The sequence below is a fragment of the Diabrotica undecimpunctata genome, chromosome 1, assembly GCF_040954645.1.
Source record: "Diabrotica undecimpunctata isolate CICGRU chromosome 1, icDiaUnde3, whole genome shotgun sequence".
In the NCBI taxonomy this organism is placed as follows: Eukaryota; Metazoa; Arthropoda; class Insecta; order Coleoptera; family Chrysomelidae; genus Diabrotica; species Diabrotica undecimpunctata.
In genome coordinates, this window is record NC_092803.1 from 179,526,524 (window position 1) to 179,550,766 (window position 24,243).

The 24,243-nt window shown below is 32.4% G+C and overlaps 1 protein-coding gene across 4 annotated transcripts in view; it reads right to left on the minus strand.

Moving 5' to 3' along the window:
- The window catches only part of Glut1 (Glucose transporter 1), a 481,871-nt gene that overhangs the window by 256,918 nt on the left and 200,710 nt on the right, over positions 1-24,243 (minus strand). For all 4 annotated transcript variants that reach the window (XM_072520663.1, XM_072520662.1, XM_072520665.1 and 1 more), the window contains 5 exons: positions 20,587-20,843; positions 14,116-14,240; positions 4,077-4,279; positions 3,409-3,672; positions 198-410 (listed from right to left, as the gene is read on the minus strand). In XM_072520663.1, the coding sequence (XP_072376764.1) occupies positions 198-410; positions 3,409-3,672; positions 4,077-4,279; positions 14,116-14,240; positions 20,587-20,843 (1,062 nt within the window). The remainder of the gene's footprint in view (positions 1-197; positions 411-3,408; positions 3,673-4,076; positions 4,280-14,115; positions 14,241-20,586; positions 20,844-24,243) is intronic.

Here is a 24,243-nt window from a genome sequence, read left to right on the forward strand (position 1 = left end):
TTTCTTCTTCCTGTAATCCTGTAATTTTTTAAAAAGCAATACATATTATACTTTGACATACTAGTTCATTCAATTTCTTTTGAAAATATATAAATGTATTATAATATTTATTATCCTACAAAAAATGTAAAATTAGAAGCATATAATCCTCTATTAACAAAAGACTTTGTCTTGCGTATAGGTAACAGTTTACGAACCTTTATCAAAAATGAAATGGTAATAAATATAGAGAAGATGAACATTCCTCCTAAGCCGTACAGGTGCAACGTTCTTCTTCCCATTCTGTCCATAAGTGGTATGGATATTAGTGTCATAACGACCATGATGCAACCAATACCGATGGTTGCGAACTTGGCACTTTCCTCTGGTAGACCGGAGCTAACGAATAAACTAGTAGAGTAATAAAACACCTAAAAAGTAAGAAATTGTTAGTAATTAATTGTAGAAATGTCTGAGTTTAGTTTATGGTTTTAAAATAATAAAGTTTATGTACATAGTGTGAGTGCTTCCTTAGAAACCTAAACTTAAGTTAAAAACGCTAGACCTCTTACTATAGAATCACTTCTCAGGTTCAACAATTACTGTTGAGCAGACTCAAAGTGAGAGCCCAGAACGACCTAAAGGTTCTAGAAAAAAAAACTGGAAATTATCCGCACTAAATATTATACTAGAGAATATATAATAGGCCATTAACCATTTTGATGAAGATGAAATATTTCCTGCCCTACCATAAAAAGAATTAAACATCATTGTTCATCCTAACAAATATTGTTAGGGTTAACATAGCACTGTTATATATCAAAGACTTAGACAATTTTAACAAGTGTAGATACACAAAATAGACCGACCTGACAACGCTTTACATAAATTCTACAGGCCGATCAGTCTTACATTATTTCTGTTGATGACAATACAATACAAGAGGGGCCATTAAGGGATCATTCTTTCAATGGTAACCAGCATGATCATAAAGAAACAAAATCATCAGAAACATTACTGTACGAATAGTTCAGAAAATCAGTCATTCCACTAATAATAGAGATGTTGTATTAACCTCCTTTCTAGATATTTAAAGCGCATTTAATATTGCACTACCAAATTATTTTTATGAAGCCGAATTTCGAGCTGCTGTGAATAGAATAAGATGGGTCAATGTGGTCGCCAACATCTCTAGAAGATAGGCACATTTAGAAGAAGAAGCAGCAACATCAAAAGGAATATCCGTTACTGTATGCAACTGGATCAAATCTAACATACCTGCAATGAGGGTAGATTTTGGTCAAAACAGCTAGAAGGTGCCCACAGTGAAGGGTAAGTGTTTTCTCCACTTCTGTGGCCACTACTGGTGGATTGCTTGATCTCGCTTCTTGACGTACAGGGGGTAGAAATACATGCCTGAGTGTAGCATTTTAAAATTCTTTGGTATATATTGAAATCCTCGTATTTGCTAAAATACCGAATAATATTTTTGATGTATTTCATTTCCTATCGTACGTATTAAAACACCAAAGTATTTTCAATCCTCTTTGCGTCGCCGAGTTGATATAAAAACATTTTAAGTTTGTTTATATTACGGACTTGGTAATTTTCTTTGATCGAAAGCCTCTTGATATTGCGATTCAAATAAACATCCATTTAGATCACTGAGAAGATTTTGCCGGAAAGATAAATGCGACACTCTCGCTGAGGCGTTGTCAAGAGCGGCTGACTTTAGCATTAGTCCAAATTTCACGTCAAATTTGTAATGTTTTCTTGTTTTTCTTCCCTTTTTATGGAAAATATGTAGTGTATTGTGGCAGTTAATGGTTCAGTTACAGTTAAAGTGAGGTTTTCAAAGATATCCACATGTTCCATTCTCCTGTTTTTTTTTAAAAACCTAGTCTAAAGTTTGTGTTCCAGTGCCCCAATTTCAAACTCAAATTTGTATGTCCTAAGGAGCCATTTCAAAATACTTTTCATAGTATGGAGATGAATTTGTTCGGGTGGCAGAAAGTGTAAGCCCAGTTCTACCCCCAGAAGTTTCAGTGAAGTCTAGTTTCCAAACCCAGAAATTTTAGTGAAATCAAGGTAACTTTTGTGTTTAAATTTTAAAAGAAAAATAAACATTTTTATTAATAATGGCTTTTATCATTTAAAAAGAAAATTTCTTATTTGTGATTATTTATTTCTGCTATAAATTATAGCCCAGTAACAATAGTAAGTTTTGTAGTATCTCCAACTCCTAGAGTTTGTAAACCGATAGGACATAGTAGGTGTTTCTCTTTGTTATTTTTGTATTTACTCTGTGACTATTAATATAGTATTTTTGTATTGTCTACTTTTGTAACTGTTTGTGATGAGACAACAATAAATGTTTAATTTTTTTCCTAAACCATATTCTTTATTTCTCTTAAGAGCGTAGGCGCAAAATTTCGGGCCAATGCTTTTTAAATGCATTAATTTTTTTCGAATCATAAAAAAGTATTTTTGAAAAATTTAAATGCAGAATGAACGAATACATTATTACTGAGGGCCGAAAGTCCCTGAAACCTTCTGTAATGTGTATTTTAATAAGTTACAGGGGTGAAAAAAAGATAAAATTTTGTGTGATTTTTAATTTCAAATATCTCATTCAAAAAAACTTTTTGTTTATTCTAAGGGACTTTCTGCCCTCAGTAATAATGTAATATTTCATTCTGCGTTTAAATTTTTTAAAAATATTTGTTAGTTTTCACAGGATTCGAAAAAATTATTGCATTATTATTTAAAAAGCATTGGCCCGAAATTTTGCGCCTACGCTCTTAACTAACTCTTCAACCCTTTTTTAAGTTTTATTTAAAAAGATATATTTTGTATTTCTCATAATTATTTCAAAAGTTACAACTAGTTGTTGTAATCGTTATAATTTGGCACGTCGAAGCGGCGTCCATATTTTAAATAGCTAGAGGTCATTCTTGTTGATTTGTTTGTCCATTTGTTCCAGGAGATTGTTGTAAGTACCACGACCCAGCTACTCCAAATAAACCCTGAGAGCCGTTCGCATAAGTTTCGATTTGCTTGTCTTATCTCTGCCCCAATAATTTATGTCCCCAATTTTCAACCCCTTATAGTAATATCCTATGTGGTAGGCAAAATAGTTCGTTACCTGAGGATGATCTCGTAATTATGATAAGAGAAAAATATATATCCAGAACACCTCAAATACCATTAAATATTCTTAACAGGTATGTGTTGGACATAACAAAATTATTCAAAACAAACAATGCACCAACGGAATTGGATCGAAAGTGGAACAACAATTAAATGATATACAGAAAAGATCCTAAACAAACTGTATAATATGTGGTTCAAATAAACACCGGAGGTATGCATCCAGAATTGGAAAAGATATGAAAATATTTAATATTTTTAATAGATAAATATACTTACAGCATTGATACCCGAAAATTGTTGACTTAACTGCATGACAATACCAATAATGAGTGGAGCCCTCAGCGTTGGAGAGCATATCAATTCCATCATGCTAATAGACGCCTCTGATTGTTGGGCTCTTTCTTCTGCCCGCATCTCTTCAATATCTTCCTCTACTGCGTTGCTAGCCCTCAACCTTCTTAATGCTTTTCGCGCTTCCTCTTCCCATTGTTTAGTTATGAGGAGATAACGGGGACTTTCAGGACACACAGGAAGTAGGACCTATATGAAAATAACAATTGGAATAAAAATCGAAATTGATTGTTATAGATTGTATTTATTGTGATAGAATTATGATGATGACGCAGTTTGCGAGTCGGAAGAGAATCTTGTAAAAGATAAAAATTCATTTTACATAAATGTCACTAGAACAATGAAAACTGATTGTATAGGATATGAAACGCTTTTAGTGTGTGCACTGAAAATGTAGGAAAAGAATCGTATGTGCACGTACGATACAACTCTAAAGTACGCTCGACTTTAAAGAAGAAATTCTTATCAAAATTGACATCTTTCTATTAAATATGTATAATTAATTTTACTGAGAATCATCCATTCTTAATTTATTATAAAATTCATTTATTAAACTTATTTGGTTATGTGTTAATTATTTTAAGATAACTTACCAGTTGTAACACTGCTGGTACCACAGCGAGACCTAGTAGAAGCGGCCATCCTTCGTTGGTTCCTAATATTTGTTCTATACCTAAGACTTGCGATAGTAGAAGACCGATTGTAACAGCGAGTTGGTTAACGGTACCAAGGCCGCCTCGAAGATTTAAAGGTGATATTTCCGATATATACATTGGTACGAGGGAAGTATTCAGCCCTGTAGATAGAAAATTTATAATTATAACACAAATATAATTAGAAATAAAAAGTTTTATAAATCTTTATATATTTACGGCAAGTACAGCAAATTCAGAATGGACTATTTATTTATTAAAAACACACAACAATGTACCGCTGTTTCAAAACACATATTATCTTATACATTTTTCATTTCCTATAACATAAACTCGATAAAAATACACCGACCGTTATAAGGCGGTGCATTTGTATCGGTTTTTAATAATGTGAATAATTTTTTGTGGTTAAATTAAAAATAAAAGCATATTTTTTTAAAAAGATAAAATAAAAAATATACTCTTATTGACAAAAAAAATCCTAATAAAATAAGAAATGATTCTTTATGACCTACAGAAATGATTCAAATATTTAAACTGCGGCTGAACAGTATCCCAGTCTGTCATAAAACTTTTGCAGACAAATGTAAGAGTGTCATCTGTAACAGAAATGAAGACTTCTCTTATTCGGCTTTTTAATTCATCCAAAGTTTAGGCTCTAGCCTCAAGATGATCGTAGATGATACTTTGTAAATGTCCCCAGAAAAAAGTCCATGGGTGTAAGATCTCAAGATCGCACAGGCCACTTAATATCGCCTGTTTCACTGATAACTCGATTCGATAACAAAGTGGTTTAACGTATGTTCCCATTTCTTATTTATAGAGGTCCTAACACTGTTGTATGCGGTATATCTGGAGAACGGTTAACAAGTTGATTTCACTCCATCAGCTCCAGCTACAACATTGACCAGTTTCTTATTTTCAGTTATTCATTTTATCATCATCATGTCAGTTATTTCACTTCAGTGTAGGAAATAATGCGAATTGGTCCCTTATCATCCGAATGTGCATTTTACTAATGCTCTTGATCGCATTTACATAGTTCATATGAGTAGTGACGAATGCTTCTACTTACGGTTATTGTTCAACAAATTAATTTGCTTGAAAACGGTAATCATTGTTTATACATGGATTTACTTTGATAAACATGGAATTGCTAAAGTATTTGTTTTTTCATCTCCAAGTTACATAGGCTTAAGCAAAGCAAAATATACTTAGTTCTGTACCAACTGTATGCCATAGCAGTAAGCAAAATATTTTAGTAATAAAAAGAAATATGTACGTATCCATTAATCAAATTATTGATTAGGCTAAATAATAAATTTTATAAACCACAATAAACAGAACATTACAATTAGTATAAACAATACCGTAAGTTCGATGCAGATAGTACCCTAAAGCAGATGAGTTTAACATAGATTTGTAATTAAATACAAATACTGTGCGATTACTAGTGAAAATAGATGGTATAAATTTCACAGCGTTGTAATTAATCGAAGACCTAACCAACACGTTAAAAACTTATTATAATATATATTAATGATATTATATATAGAATTTTTCATATAAAAACGCTTGCACGTCACAATTTATATAAAGTGACATCACTTTTATTTAAAATTTCCAGAACCTCAACCTTAGAGTTCAAATTTTCCTAACACAGCTAATAATACGAAACCCATACGGAACTGCTCGATCTTTCATAGGCGTCAACATGGTGTAATAATCGAAAAAATGTAATCATCATTATATTGGAAATTTTAGAATTATATTGATTAAATAACCAAAAACATTTATTATTATTAATAATATAAATTTTATGAAATAACTCTGTAAGTCTAATATTCCACAAAATAATAATTTTAATTAAATCGATTAGGCAATTGTACGCAACTGATACGGGAATACTTCAAATTTTATTGACAGTTCAGCGTGTGGCAAAAGTGTATAAAGTGTTGCCGCTTTTTAGAGTAAGAATGTTGTCTATGTTTTGATTTCTTACACAATTTGATCATAATATAATATTTACTAATAAATTGTATTTATAAATACATATTAAATTTAGAATAATAGCTTTAAAAACTCATTATTGTGATTGTGCTATGCCAAAACAAATAAATAGTCTGTAGAAAGCTGATAAGCTTTCATATAAGATAGATTATTTTGAACAAGAAATAATGCCGAGACGATTTTTCTATTAAAGCCCTAAAAGAGTTGATTTATTTTTGTATTCTTCTTTAACATCTTTTTTCATATTCTTGGAAGTCTTTGAGCATTATCTCTTTTTTATTTAGATTGTTGGGATTTTTTCAATTCTTTCCGATTCTCTGATTTCAGGTTTTCTTTTAATTTTAATGTTGGATTAAATTCATTGTTTGGTTCAGATTTATTGTATATCCTGTATTTGAGACATCTTTTGCAAGTCAGGACTATAAAAACGTGTGAATATTTTGTCAGGGATAAAGTGATTTTTTCGGAAACTACTGGAATAGAGAAGTGGAGCAGAAACCACATAAGATTGACACAAGACAAATAACACAAAAGAAGTAATAAAAGGAACGCAAAAAAGTATTTACATCGGGAGAAAGCAATCAAGAAGTCAATCTAAATTTATAGATATATCTTTTTATAATTAATAGATAAAATACAACAATGAGGTTAATGCTTATAAAACGGGATACATATTATTTAACAAACAAATCAGTATGGTCTTTTGGCAGATGACACGCTAATTACAGCCGAAACGGGGTACGTTTTCGCAGTTTAAATATCCAGGAAACGATCTCTGCAGTAGATAACGTTCTGCAAAAAACTTAAAAAAAGCTCAGTAAAGCAGCAATTGGGTGGGGATATCTAACAGATGCAATTTGGAACAACACATACATGAAAATATAGGGAATAGTTATAATATAAAATATTTAAATTGGATCTTTTATGGTATATAAAATAGAAACGAGAGAAGGCACTAATAAAACCAAAAGTCTGCTTACAGTAGCGGAAAATGAATATATTAAGCAGATTAGATAAAATAAGAAAAAAACCATGTAAAAAATAAGAACATAAGAGCACTATATTGGTGTAAGATATCTTAAGAGGGGAAAAACAAAGACGGTGTCACTGGTATAGTCAGATAGGAAGAATGAAGTAGTACCAACTACCGATAATAATAATTTCACTAGGGGGAAAGACAGTTGGAAAGACACAAGAGGAAACGCCGAAAAGATTAAGGAATAATCTGCAGCCCAGCTACTAAGAAATATTACAATGATGAAACGGTATCAATAGATAGTAAGAAACGAAATAAAGAAGATGGAAATATAGATTTTAAAGGCTTTGCACATATGAAACAGCTTTATTTAGTTACATTAGTTTTTTAGGAAACAAGTTACCACAACTACAAATATAAAAACAAATCAGAGAATCTTTATAAAAGGCACGATAAAATTTTTTATATCTCTCTAAGCATTTTTATTTTTAAAATAAAATAAGACACGTACAACGTACAACTACCCTTGACAATTATTAAATGTCATATATGTGTGCGATATGCGACCCCTTGAACTTTCCATAATGTAGTATTGATTTTACATTATGCTTATATTTTATATTAAAACTGCTTTCAGCTAAGTAATATTTATAATTTTATCTGTACATAAACTTCCATAAAAATATAAGATTGTTAAAAAATAGTTAATTTGTTAGCATCTCAATATTTTATAGGGATATTACATCGTATTTTGTAACTGCAATATAATATAGTATGCTACTGATTATGTACTTTAGAAAAGAATAATGTTTTATTAAGGGGTTTTATTATTTCATGTGGTCAATGGACTCCTAAATATGAAAAAAACGTTGGCGTGCATTTAAAGGGGTACGTTTTTTAGAAAGGGGTGAATGTGTCCCTATGCACTAGGCTGCATGAGGGTAAATTCGACGCACTTTTCATACATATACATCTACAGAAAAGTTGTTTAAACTAAAATTTTCTATCTAAATGTCAAAAATAATTTTTTTTGACAAAAACATATTCAAAAAAACGAAGCAACGAAGCAAAAAAAACATGAAAACAAGCGATTTTTCTTTTTTGCTCCAAAGCTTTTTGTCATGGATGTATAGGTATAGATGCTGCTTTAGAAAAATTTTTTTTTTAAACGAGATACGTTTTTTTAAAATTTGCCACTCACACCATTTTTGGGTCTTTTTTGGTCACTTTTTTATAACTTTTGTCTATGCATTTTTAAGTATATATAATGGGTATTACCAATAAAGAAATACTAATTATCTTTAAAATGATCTACAGTAGAAAGCTATAGAAATAATTTTAGGCAAGATACAGTTCTTCAAAGTTTTCTACTTTTAACCATTTTTGCTACTTACGACAAAATGCAAAACTTGATCAAATATCTTCACCTTTAAAACCCATTAAAAATTTTGTCGATAGGACACTCCGTTTAAAAGCTATCAAATCTTTACCTTCGAGTTAATACAAATTATATTTAAAAAATTGATTTCACGCGTGCCGACTTAAATTGACATACAAACTCGCTGAACGAACTTTGAAAAATCGTATCTGGAATATTTTTAATTCTAAAGACTTCTTCCAAACTTCATTTTAAAGAAAAAGCAAAAAGTTTGTTTTCTGTTAAGTTATGCTTATATCTATCCCCATTCGAAAAAAAAGTTAAAAGGCAAAAAATGGCTTGTCTCCATGTTATTTTGCTTAGTTTTTTAACCCGGCGTCACCCAGGTGAAAAATGTGTGTATAATAATGGGGTCAATAATACCCCACAAGTGGGGTATTATTGACCCCATTTAAAATTGATTGGAAAAATTCAACAAACATTTTACATACTCATACTGACATACTCAAGTTGTCATAAATGACAGCAGTTTTTACCACTGGATTAAATTTGACCGCGTATTAGGTAAAATTTACAAAATAATAAAATTCCTACAAACAAAAACCACTAAATACATAAAAAATTCACAAAAGATAATGATTCAAAATAAGAGATTTTCCAAAAAAGTTTTTTCAAAAGGTTCAAATAAAAATATAAAAAACAGGACATTGGATATCCAAGCTTGAAAAAAGTTAGGAGTCACGGAACTGGATACATTCATCGCAAATGCGATAAAGGTGATCTAAACAATAAAAATTTTGGCATTGATCGATCGTACGTTTGTTTAGTTTTCCGGTCAGATTTTCTGGAACACTTTTGATACCGTCCACGTCCCGTACATTGCTTTTTCGGTGAAGCTTGGTCACTTTTCCCCAAAACTTGGAAGTTTTTTTGATCGTAAATGTTTTGTAAGTTGCGGATTACTTTTTCGTTCTTCCATAATTGGCGTAACTAATGCTAATCCCAGATCTTCCAGGAATATACGACGTTTTTTTGAATAGTCACTAGTGTTTGTTCTGTACATTACCTGGCTGTTGATTCCAGCTGTGTCCATTAGTGAAAAAAATATTCTTAGTGGCCACCTTCTACAATTACGAGCTACACTGTAACTTTCTGTCAACTTATCCACCGTATCAATCCCTCATTTTGTAAAGGTATATAAACTTATTATTTCTGGTAAAAGTTTTTCGCCGGTAGATTTATCTATTTCATCATCGTGATGAAGTGACGATAATAAAATCACGCTTTTCCCTTTTTTTGGTACAAAGGATACCATAGTTATATGTTCCTGAAATCCAAATACCGAGGACTGTGGTTGTCTGTTCTTAATCTGTATAAATTCTGGGGGAATCTTTCGCTTGTTTTTCCTCAGTTCCTACTGAAGTTAAACTATGTCGTTCAAACAAAATTTTCACAAGTTCGTAAGGGGTATACCAATTATCGAAAGTGATATCTCGATTTTTACCAGATATTGGTGCTATCAGTCTTTGGACAATATCAACAGGTTCATTGCTTCTTTGGTACGGCCCATCTGGCTGGGTCCCTGCATAAATTTCCATATTAAAAATATAAAAATTACGGAAGTCTACTAGGGCTTGAATTTTATTTCGTATTTCGCGGGCTTGTTTGGAATATACTGCGTAAATGAGCAACGCCCACCAAAAGACTCTAACTTCTCGTCAATAGTCAAGTACTGTCCTGGTGAGTAAGCTTGTTGACAATTTGCGACAAAATTTTTAAAAACTGCGCTTATAGGAGCTAACTTATCAGACTGTTGCCTTTCTTGTCGATTTTCTACATTATCGAAACGTAAACACTGCAATAAAAATCTAAATCTATTAAGTGCCGTCACTGAATGAAATATATCGATTCTCGCATCATTTGTTCGTCAAAGGTATTTTAGATTTCGACGACTATTTCTATATACACCCGCTAGGCAGAGGAGCCCAAATAATGCCTGTATTTCAACAATATTGGTCCTGCTACAATATGCTTTATCTTTGTAAGCAAACGCTTTTTTATCTATCAATACATTGGTGCAGACCGTGATACCTTCAAGCATTTCTTCATCAAAAAAAAAAAGAAGAAAGCAATTTAAACGAGTCTTAGCATTTTTAGCATATGGTTTGGATCCTGGTAAGTTCGAAATTATGTTCTCTGTCCTCGTTCTAACGGCTTTACTACTATGGTGTTTTCTCCATTTTGTTTTGGGATCCCTACCTAAATAATAATCTTCTTTTCGATTATTTTCAGATTCCAATACACCTAGTTCCTCAATTTCTTTATTTTGTTCACCATTAGACTGATTACTTATGTGATTAATTTCGTTTTCATCGTCGAAGTCCATAATTTCGTACTCATCATCTTCGAGTTCCTGCCAAAGTGCCAATAGTTTCGCTTGTTCTTTTTCGTAATTTATTCTACAGAAAAAAGTTTATATGTACAACAAATAACGCCACGACTTAAAATTGTCTTAGTTACCTTGCGAATTAAAATTGTGCCTTCATCGCCCAGGTGGGGTCTAATCAATTGCAGAACACTGTACCTACTCATTTTGACGATCAACTTATAACTGAAATTGGTTCAGAATACCCAACGGCAACATGTTTTAGGAAGCTATAGGCAACCATATAGGAAGAAGAAAGAGGAGGCATATGTCCAAAATTGGACAGCAAAGGCTGTATAGATAGATAGATAGATAGGCAACCAATAAAACATCCGTGTATTAACCATAGAATTATGCTAGTTCTAAGTGTGTTGGGGGTACCATGAGGCCCCACCTGTGTGACGCCGGGTTCAATATACATTTGCCAAAAACAATTATTTTTGACAAAAATTATAATTCACCCTTTTCTCAAAAACGCCTCCTTTTAAATGGTAGCACTCTGCAGTTTTTTAATATTTGGGAGTTCAATAAAGAAACTAATTATTTCCTCTTTGATTTTGAATTTTATCAACCACTTCCTCTGCAACTTCCTTTATCCTTTGTTTGTTTTTTCCACTGTTCCTCCATTTGCTGTTTTTTGAGCGGCATCTGTGCACTTATTTATTTTACAAATCGTCTTTCTACTACTTTTTTTTTTAAATTTATCTACGTCCAATCTTCTCTGTGTTTTTCTTCTTGCATTCTTCATTGTTTTTATTTTACATTGTGTAATTACTAGCATACGGTCCGAATCGATGTTGGCCCCTCTGTGAGATCTAAACTCATTTATCAATTGTTTATGTATCTTTTTAATAGATACATGATCTATTTAATTTCGCTACAGACTTTCGGCTCTTATTTATGTTATTTTGTGTATTTTTGTGTGTTTATATCTCGTGCTACTTATTTCTATATTTAATGCCGCTGCTATGCTAATGTCTTTCCCCATTATTTTTTGTGGTATTTTGTATTAAATTTTTACTCCTATAAGGAATAATTTATCTTCTCCTGGCTTTTCTCCTCGTTTTCTTCTAGTGTTTCATAGAGTTGTTGTTTTGTCATGTCATCGCTGTTTTCTGTGGGTACATAGACATTTATTATGAATAACTTGTTCGGTTTGCTGTTTACTCTTATGTATGATATTCTTTGATTTATGGGTTTAAATTCCATAACTTTCCGTCTCAAAACCCCTATCAGCATAAAAGCCGTTTCTCCATATCCCTGTTTTCTTCGCCTACATACCATACTGCATAATATCCTTATACCCTTTTCGATTTTTCAATGTTCCCCCCATTTAGTTTCCTGAATTCCTGCAATATTTATCTTGTATTTTATCTGTATAGCTAGTTCTTTTATTTTTCTTGTTTCCAGCAGCGACCTCACGTTCCATGTTTTAATGTTTTTTATCATTCTCTTAATTCTCTGTCTTTTTTTTTGTATTTTTCTTATTATTCTGAATATACCTTGATTAATTTTTCTTTGCATTGTCTGTTTCCTTTTCATCCATTTATTTTTTTCCAGTTGTTTATAGCATTTTTAATTTCTGTAAGTTTATCTTGTTTTGCATTCCATTTGAGCACCTTGTCATCTATTTATAATTTCTGGTATTTGATTTTTACTTTTGCTCCTTTTATTTCTTGTTTTGCTATGTTTTGATTTTTTTTTTGTATCTTTACTTCCGTGGACGTTAGCGCTGCATTTATATATATATATATATATATATATATATATATATATATATATATATATATATATATATATATATATATATATATATATATATATATATTTCTCTACCGTCTCTTGTGTCTCTGAGTTTACCTTTTTCTTGCAGTATTCTCTGTTGTATTCCCAGCTCTTCGTTTCTATTATACATCTCTTGTATCCTATCTTAAACACACTTTTAAATTCTATTTTCAGTTTAAGCTCTTTTTTCATCATTATTGGCCTTCTCTTTGTCTCTCTTCATCTTCTAGGTCTACCTTAATTTCTGATATGATTAATTTATTGCGTATTTTTTCTTCATCGATCTTCTTTACTCTATTTTCCATGAGTTTGATGTTTTTTGTATTCTTCATTTTCTTTTTCCCATTTTTCTTTTCTACTTTTTTAATTTTCTGTTTCTACTGTGTTTTGCTTTATAGGTTCCAGTTCGTTTTTCATATCTTTGATTTCGTTATTAATTTCTGTTTTGCTTGCTTTTTAGGATATCTTCTTTAATTTCTTGCCTCATCTGGCTCAGCAATTTGTTAATGTCTTCCATGTCCGTTAATATTGTAACCACTTTTTTATGCATGTGTCTAAAGCTTTCTTACCTTTATGCTCTTTTTTGTACTTTTTAATCGAGCTGTCGTGTTGTGTTCCAATTTTTGTCTTTTTCCTTAGTTTTTATTTTCTTTCCTGTTCATCTATTTGTACTGTTATTTGTTTTTTAGAATAAAAATCCTATTCTTATAATTTCACTTCTTATAAATTTGGTATTATCAAAATAAAGCCAGAAAAACTCTTTACTTACGAAACTTCGCTTAAAAACGAAACCTTTATCCAAAAATAACTATGCTTTATGCTCAATTAATTTAGATCTTAAAATCTGACAGCGTAACCCGGCTCGTAACAAGAAATACTGTGGCAATGTGGCAGTTTTCTTCTATTTTTTTCTTTTTTGTACGTTCCCAGATATTTTGCATATGCCGGCAACGTCGTAGAATATTTGAGCGTACTTCTGTCTGCTAATTTGTCTATCGCTTATCGTTTATCACCAATCCTGCCTAATATTAGAAAAATAAAAAAAATTTGGAATATATTTAAGGGGTTAAGGATTAATACAATTTTTGAAAAATATAATTTTGTAATTTAAAATAAGGGAGGTTTCTCGTAATAAATAAGAGCGCTAGCATCCAGTTTAGACAAAAGTAAATATAAGTTCTTAAATTTAATTTTCCATTCATATAAAAATAACTATATACACTGAAGACTCTTTTGTTAATCTTTGTATAGTAAAAACTACGAACTATAGATAGATAAATCTCTTGCTCGCAGTTAAAACCTTTTTTATTTTAAAAGATTTATTGTGTAATTTTTTGTTAGTTTGAATGTACTTTTTCTTTAAAAGAACGAAAATAATGATTTTCCTAATGACAAAATAACTCACCACAATTGACCCCTATAATAAATCTTCCTACAAATAGCATTTCGTAGGATTTCGCTATTTTTGTACACCACATTAGGCACCCTCCGGTTATACCCAAGACGTTGTTGAGCAGCAAGCCTCCTTTCCTGTAACAAACAAAACAAAAAATTACTACTAAAAAATATAATCATGCCCTGATATAATTTATTTTTTAAGATGAAATACATTGTAACTTATAGCCTATAAAATTGTGCAAAATAAAATAAGCTGGTATAATCTTATGATACCAGTTTTTTACTATAATAATAATACATTAATACTTTATCATATTATTATTATGGTGAAATTTAAATAAAAATGAAAACAGGTAAAAGTGGATATAATTGCGATAAGAGAAAAAAAATATGGGACTGCGAGTGATCGAACACAATTCTTGTAAATGGTTTTGGTCAACCTGGTCCTTCGTGATGTGTAACATAAAGAACAGCGACGATGCTTTGTTTGAACTACATCTTCTGCAGATACTAGTCCAGCTTCTTCATCGTGCTCTTCCGTTGGTCTAAATCTGTTGAGCGCTTCAGAAAGAGAACGTGGTATAACTTGTGTCATAAGACTTTTTTTGTAATTGTGGTAAGGATAACTCATGGCCTAGTTTAGAAAGAAAAAGTCAACGCCGTATATTCTCCTGTCCATTTCCGATTGAAATCACTTGGGCATTAATGCCTGCAACGTTCAGCATGGAAAAAAAGACGACCATGGGCCAACGACGTGTGTTTCTAGCAACGTTGTAGGAAGCGCAAAGCTTATCGACGACGTCGACACCTGACTTGGTTTTATTATAATATGTGTGATCATGTCTGGTTTCGTAGCTTGTCCTGACGTCTGATCTATGGAATCATCGTAATGCTAAAAAGATATAACAAGAACATTTCGATTCTTTTTTGGTACGTAGAAAACAATAGTGGAGTGTTCTCCAAAACCAAATATAGTTGACTGGTGGTCGCCCTTTTACATTTAGCAGATCTACTGGCAGTTCCCTTTTATTTTTTTTATTATGCCAACATACAACAGTCTATTATTTTTTAATTCGGTAACAAGTTGCGCATCTGTAAAGCAATTATCTGCCGTTATAGTGCGCCCCGTTCCATAAATAGGTTGTGCCAATCTTCTAACGATCAGATGGTTTATTACTTTGTTCATAGGGTCCCTCAGGTTGCTTTCCAGCATATATTTCCACGCTATAACTATAAAAATTAACTGCATCACACATAGCATAAATTTTTACTCCGTATTTGGAAGGCTTTGAAGGGATATATTGTTTGAACCTGCAACGTCAACTAAAAGCCTTCAGTTTTTCATCAATAGTCACACTTTGTCCTAGTAAATAGCTATGTTTACAATTATGAACAAAATCGTCAAAGAGTTCACAAATCTGCGCAATGTTGTCAACAGCTCAGGTCTTATGATGCGGTCATCGAAACGCAGGAATCTCATAAGAAACTTGAACCTTCTGAGACTCATAACTATTCGAAATATTTCGACGCCGTGTTCATCTGTACCCCAGAGATCCTCTAACATCATTTTGTTGGCGTGCAAAGTTCCTGCTAGATATAAAAGCCTATGAACGCCTTGAGTTCTGTCATGTCCGTCTCAGTTGCATCACGTTGTCGGTCAAAGCGATCCCTTACTTCAAGATGAGTGTACTGGTTTGTGAACTTGACTATTGTTTGTAGCATTTAATCAGAAAATATCTGACACCAACATTCTATATGTGACTTAGCTAGTTGTGCTTCATGTACTACTCCTGGGAGACGTGTAGCCAAGTTATGTGGCTCAGTGCGTCGGTCCTTCGCGCGCGGTGTTTTCATCCATCTGGTGGTTTAATTTTTTCAAAGTAAAAAAAATTGTCGTGTAAATCTGGTTATTCCTCTGTCCCACTCTTTTCAGTATCAGAGTTACCATCTCTTTCATTCGTTGGCTGATCTTTCGCATCTGTGTCCGGTTCATATTCGAAATCTTCCACTTCGTTAGGGACATCTTCATTTTCGTTCTCTTCTTACATAAATTTTCGAAGATATTTTACATCATTCGAATTATTTAGGTTGTATATCCGCTTTGCATCCATTATGCTGAAAATAAAAATATAAAATAACACTCACCTATAACAAGTAGGCCGAAAATAGCCTAAAATACGACCAAAGTAAAACAACACTTACACGTTATGTCGCAATGTATCAATATGATACAATACGCTTGTATGTAAACACTAGGTCTAGGAAGGTACTATGAAGGTGGATTCTCCTTACTTTAGGGTTCAATAATAGCATTAAAAATTGGCGAGCTTGTATCAGTTTGATACACATGCGACCGACGGAGGGTTAATCGTGATTTTTTAGTCATGACATGCACATAAACTATGGTATACAGCCAATCACTGGCAATTTTTTTTTAAATCTTAAATCTTAAAAACCCAAAGAAATTAAATTAGCCAAGAAATATGAAGAGCTTCTAAAGCACAAAACTGAATTATGAAAATCAACGATGATAACAAATCTTTAGAACAAATGTCAGATACACTAAAAACAATTACCAGTTCTGTTAAAGAAGTCTACGTCATTTACAAAAATCCAATAAATGAAAACAAACAGCTTAGTAGACACCAGAAATTAAACAAGAAATAAAAGTTAATTAAGGTAAACCCGGGGAAGTGTGATTGTGGATCAAGTGTGGCTGTACTATTATAAAATTTTCTACAACTTAGGGATGCCAGCGTCATCTTGTGAGTAGAAACTTAAGTTCTTAAAACAGCGATCTATGCAAATACGCAGTTTGTAGAAAACAAGTAATTTGATATTTGACCGTTGGCGTATGTTAGTACGAATCTACGAATTAACTTGTTGATGTTAAGGTGGGTACACATATGCGAGCCGAACGATATACGTACAGTACGCGTACAGATCCTTGAAAAATATTCTACATCGTATTAATCGCATACTTATCTCGATCCATGGAAAGCGACAAACCAACAACGAACACACATGTGCGAAATGATTCATTTTATTTATAATTTGGGTACTGATTTATGTTCCTGTTTTTGCTTGTTTAACAAAAATAAAATTATGTACAGTAATCATCGACGTATAAATAAAGATTTTATCTTTATTTATACATCCATGACAATAATCAGTTTACTGTTTTCTCACGTCTCTCTAGGAAGGAACACGTCATTCACACAATGTCGATTTGATGACACAATAAAAATGTTCGCTGCGTCTAGTAAGCGCCGTCCAAACTGAAAGCCGAGCTTCCTTTGAAGTCGTGAAATAAACCGCAACAATTTGGTTCGCGACGAGTCACGATGAAACAGTACGCAAGCGGTTTTTTCTGCCGTACACATTAACGAATATAGCGTTCACAAACGGTTCGCGAACAGTTCTGCTCGCAAATGTGTACCCGCCTTTAGTATGCAGGATTGTTTAACAACTATATTACGTTATATGTGTTAAAAAAATCGCCAATTTTAATTTTTAACTGAATTATGACTTGGGTCACACTTACCTCGTTTATATTGCCTAATGGGGTAAATGTGACTACGTGTACTGGGGCAACTGTGAACTTTCAAAACTATCTTTTAATTTTTAATTTTGGATTAAACATGGTGAGAAACTATAAACGGAAGTCAGATCGAGCAACCAAATATACCCAAGATGTTTTAAATCACCCAGTGTCAGAGATAAAAAGAGCGTTGTTCGATATACCGGGCACAAAAATTGTATAATGTTCCTAAAACAACATTATTCTACCATGTGACTGGTACTCGATGAGTTAAATCGCAAGGGGGGGGGGCTACAGCGATTCCACTCCAAGATGAGACTAAATTGGCCCAAGGTCTAAAAACTATGAAGCAATGAAAATTTGGAATATCTAAATTGGAACTACTAGAGATTGTTCGCTAATTTGTTACCAAAAATGACATAAAAACTCCATTTAAAGATAACGTCCTGGGGAGGAGTGGTTCGGGAGTTTTAAAATACGTCACCAACTTAGCATAAAAAACTCCAAGCTGTGAAGTACTCAAAAAAAAAAAATGACAGATCCTTTCATCGTCCAATAATATTTTGATATTCTCAAAAAACTTTAGTTCAGCTAAAATTAGAGGACGGACAAGCTGCAACTCGTGTGGATTATGGACGAAACATTCATTTCTCACGATCCCAAAAAAACCAAAGTCGTGGGAGCTAAACGTAAACCAAGTTCCAGAACTACTTCCAGTTCAAGAAAAGAAAACAACACGGTTCTTTTAGCAGTGTCTGCATCAGAAGGCACCACCACTAATCGTATTTAAGGAAAAAAAATATTCGGGATTCCTTGCTACTAGATAACAATAACTCATGTCCGGGAACTGCTTATGCAACAACTTCTGCAGCCTTTGGATTTAGTCGTATTTAAGTCTCTTAAAGACGCTTTGGACCAACAACTCGTAAACTGGCACAGACAATACTGGCCTTAAAATTCCAAAAAAGAGTTTTCTCTGACGACAGGCACTACATGGAAAAATGTAAGCATAGAAGTTATCAAAAACGGGTTTAGAAAAGCTGGTATTTATCCAATTAACCGTCATATTATACCAGAGGAAAAATACCACCCTAAAAGCCTAAAAAGATGGAAAGAACAAAAGAATTTAGAAGACCAAACAATAGTTGTAGCCGAAACCGCAAATACTAATATGGATGCTATTACCGCCGGCAATATTGATCAGATGATCAGTCGGTAAATAAAGACCACATTGTGGAAAACCATACAACCAATGTTTCTGATGCAACTCCAAGAAGTAGTTCTTCAAAAATAAGTTTTGAGGAACTACTATTAAACACTGTTAAACAGACAAATAAGCAAAGTCCTTCGGACTCAAAAAGAAAAAAAGTAGCTACAGGGGCAGAAATGCTTACTTCTGAAGAAGTTCTAAATAAACTTACAGAAGAAAATAGATTGAAGAACATAAAAGAAATAGAAAAACAAACAAAACAAGAAGACCGCAGAAAGAAAAAAGAAGCAAAAATTCAAAAACTGAAGAGCATTAAGAAACGAGAAGAAACTTTTAGAATCGGAAGAAGATTTGGTAGAAAATGTTGACTCTGAAGATGATTTAGATCCTGAAATATTTAAAGAAAACGAGCAAATAATTGAGAAAGAAGTGCCCACAGTTGGAGAGTTGGGAAAGACCCAAATCGCGATGGGTATTTGGGTTGTTGTAAAGTACACATCTAAAAAACATATTAAACATTTTATTGGAAGATAATACAATACAACAATATTGAAAATGAGTGGACAATTTGCTTTTTATGATATAAAAATAGTAGTAACACCTTTTATGGCCTGATATAGAAGACACGGATATGATACTTGAAGACGATATCGTAAAAACTTTACCAGAACCCGTTAAGGACAGAAGGGATCATTTTATTTTTGACGTAAATTTTGTCGGGTTGAACCTTTAAATCTTAAAAAGTTTGTAAGTTGCTTAAAAATAAATAAATTAAATTTTTTTAAACATTAAAAAAATTTTTTTTTCTTGCAATTTTAAATTATTTACACTTGCCCCAAAAATAAGACACGCTGTTGTAAGCTAAAGTCCATTGTCACACTTACCCCAAATTGACGGAAAAGTGTGAACGATGGATACTTAAAAAAAATTTACCATCATTTCCACATCTGATGTTACGAACGTGCCCAAATTTAAGTAATGTAGTAATGTCCGTAAGCATTCTTGGAAAAAAATATCATGACTTAAAACATCTCCTAAATAATGCAAAATATGTCATAAAAATCATCTTACTGAAAACTAGTTCACACTTCGACGGTTCATCTTAAAGTGGCAAAAAAAACTGTCACATAAAATAGTTGCAAACCATGAAGCTTATAAATAACAAAGAAAATTAGCAAATGAAAAGTACAATGGGTAAAGCAAAAGTTAAAAAAGGATTTTGAAGAAAAATTAGAAAATGATAATAGTGTTAAGCAGAAACTATCTAATGTAGTTCAGTAAAATTGAAACACAAGAAGAGGTAAATATTACCAAACAACAAGAACACTTGGAAGAAATAAAATAAAGATGAGAAAATAACGAAAGAGAAACTACGAAAAGTCTCCCTTAAATTAATTCGTGTTTTGACAGATTCTTTATTTAACAAACAGTCAAAATTTTTTTTTATCGTTTGTATAGTTTTTTACGTGCACTAAAATGTTTCCTTTAATTATATACATATTTACTTATATGCGTAACAAAATACCATATTTAAACTTTTTACTTTCTTTGTTCTATGTTTGACCATTTTCTTATCTTTTTATTACCTTATCTGGTATCAGATTCATCGTATATAATTTTATACACTTCTTCTTTAGTTTTTGCTACAGCTACTTTTGCCTTAATCTTTATACCTTATAATTTTGAAGGTCTTTGTTTTAAAATGTTTATATAAAAATTAGGCTTACCTTCCAAACTTGTTTGCCACCATTCCGCCTCCGAAGCCTCCCAACATGCCGCCGATGGCAAATATCGACACAGCTATCGAATACAGCATTTCGGCCTTCTCGTTCGCCAAGTCCTGCTTGTAGCGTTCCTTGTACAGAGTCTTCATAAAGTTTTCGATGTTGCCCTGGGGTGCATTGATCACCCCCGTATTGTAGCCGAACTGGAACATCCCCAACACCGCCGCCATTATAGCGTAGGTTAGGAATAACGTTAAACCCTGCAAATAGAAACAGATTATATTATAACGCATTTTTCCTTTTAATTTTAAATGTACATAAAATAACTAAAAGGTTTTACTCCTACGTCAAAAGCGTTGGCTTTTAAAATAGTACAGATTTTATATTCTTTAGATTGAATATTTTTACAGATAACCTAATAAAATTTTACCTAGTTGTTCTTGCAAGTAATACTGAACTCAAAGAATTACAAAAAACTCACAAAGAATATTTGAATAGTTGCTAAATTGAACTGAAGTTGTTAATATTGCTCCAAAATTACAAAAAACGTGATTATGTTTGAAATTACGCTATATAACATTGTAAAACCTTATATTTCAAAAACAAAAACATCAAGAAAAGTCCAAAACTATAAAAATATACATGGTGTTTTATCAATATGTTTGGCCCTGTATATTTTAGGTCCCATCTGTTATATGTCCCATGTTATAACTTCTACCTAATATTTTTTTTCGTATCATAAACATCAATTACATGTACGTTTGCACGGAGAAAAGTAGTGTTGTTCCTAATACCGACTTAAATGAAAAAACAAAGTTATAAATTGTAAATTTGTGCCTAATTATAGTCCATAACTGTAAGTGTACAAGATTAATTTAATTTCTTTGTAAAATCTTTTTGAATTAAATATATTGGGGCAGTTTGGTATTCCAATCATAATCAATGTATTCTTAGCTATATATCTGTTTTTGCAAGTGGCCTGGGTTGGCTTTGGTGACGCTTTTTTGTCAACAAAGAGTGTTTAATGAAATTAATTAACCATGGAAAATATTGTCACTATAAAGTAATCTAACATCCAAAGACAACAAAATATCTCTCTCCAAACGAATTCCATCAAAAGTTCAGTTTCCGCCCAAAGACAGCCAATTTTTAAGGCAGTACATGAGGCAGTTTATTTTATGAACAGCAATGGATAAACTAAAGTTCAAGGTGAAATTTTTTGAGCTGGAAGTTAATAATGCCGAATAACGTATGCCCTACCATACTTCATCAGTCACCATAACATTATCGGAGTCACTGCTACTTGAGTTTGACAATAAATCCTATAGGCTTCGTATATCTTAAGATGGTTTGGTTCTAGAAGATCAACACTCAAATATTAAAAAATGTATACCCAGCCCAGATAATCCAATGTAACAAATACATACACTATTAGAACAAATGTTAATTTCTTACGTTTGAAACAATGCAGTTTCCCAACAAATACATCCACCGTCAGATGAACCAATGTTACCATTCCAATATTAAAAAAAAAAACAACTACAATAACAAATATTGCCCATGAGTCTAACTCTTAAAAACGTTGATAATATAATTTTGCCCAAAATTGAGTCTTCTTTACCACAATATAAGGTGTTTCTTGAGCCTAAAATTTAAGCCTAAAATATGCTTACACGACAATAACTTTAACTCATGTAAAGTACAAAACTCCAGTCATTTCAGATGTTTTTGAAAATAATGAATAAGAATGTCTCTTAAAATTTGACCTTCCCACTTCTATTACCATCATTAAAAGCCATACAATATATTAATACCAAAAACATCTCATATGGTGTCATATTTTTCGACTACCTCAGTACAAAACCATGCAAAATCTCTACCTGAAACATTCCATAAAGAAAATAATAAAATTGGAATTTCAGGAAGCCCAACGAAACCTCAGAATAGTAAACTTCTTGTAAATACCTTCCCACATTGGTATCGAAGGTCATAAGTTAGCAGACGTAAGTGCTTGCGATGCTATCGGTATCGAAGAATCAGAGGTCAAATATCGAAACGTCAAGTGCGTGGAACAGGATATGGCAAAATTCGGTTTCGAAACTAAAAAAAGTACCATTCCTCCGTGGCAACCAACAGCAACAAGCAAACCATCTCAAGCCAAGTAATCTTAACACATCTTAGTACACACGCGCATAAAGTGTTTAATTTGTGATGTAGTAGACAGTATAGACCATTTCCTAATTGACTGTCCCAAATATACCACTGAAAGACTGATACAATTTTCGTAATAAAGCAAATTACTGAGAAATCAATAAAACATAATAGACCAGCATTTCTGTGTCTGACTGACTTAAAGAAAGTATTTGACAAAGTAAGACTTTCAGATGTAATTCATCTACTGTATGTATAGTAGATAAGTTTCCCTAAATATCACAAAAACTATTAAAAACATCCACCAAGAAGTCAGAATAGATGGACAACTTACAGAACCTATAGAAGTAGGCAGTGAAATAAGATAGGGGGACTTAATAAGCCCTTTGCTCTTGAATTGAATCATGTATAACATCATCAAAAGCGTTAACAAATGGAGATGATACAAAATGGGAAACAAAGACGTTAAAATACTCTGTTACGCAGACAACGCAATACTAATAGCCCAAGATAAATATATTCTGCAAACACTGGTCCACAGATTTACTATACTAGCAAAATAATTTAATATGAAAATCTCATCTCACAAAACTAAAACAATAGTAATCGGTAAAGAACCAACCAGATGTAAAATAGCAATTGATAACATTAGTATTGAGCAAGTAATGGAAATAAAATACCTTGAAATTACACTGTCCAGCTATGTAGACCTGGACAAAGAAGTGAGAGATCTAGTACAAAAAGCAAATGGACTTGCAGAATGCCTTAATAACACTATATGGTAAAAGAGACACATTAACACTGAGATGAAGTCTAGAATTTATAAAGCGTGTAAGACCAATAATAACATATGCCTCAGAAACAAGAACCGAGACAGCCACAACATAATGGCTACTGGAAACGACAGAAATGAGAGTACTGAGAAGAACTACATGAAATTCGCTGAGAGATCAAACGAGAAGTGAAGACATTAGAAGACAATGTAACGTACAGTGTATAAACGAATGGAAACTAAACCGAAAAAGACAATGGTTTAACCATATAAGCCAAATGGGGGACAACTGTGTCGTTAAAACAGCGAGAGATACGTCACCAATCGGCAGAATAAGTATTGGATGATCTCGCAAAAGATGAAGTGAGTACCTTCCATAGAGGTATTAACCCGCCAATGAACAAGCACAATTGCTTATAAAGAGGAAGAAGAAGAAGAAAAAGAAAGACATGTATATGGCATCTCAAATGCAAATGGCTTTTGAAAATAATTTTAACGACAGAAAACTGACAGGGTATCTGTCTTGTATTAATGGTATGATATACACCCAATATGTAGTATACAATTTAATCATATAGATAGTGTTAATCGCATTTAAATATACTGTAATCGTTACGTCGCAATCATCCTTCAGGAGGATAAAACTTTTTGTTTTGAATAAAAAAAAATAACGATAATGCAGAATATGAAAGGAAGTATACTTGCTCTTATTATTATAGATACTTTAACTGAAGATA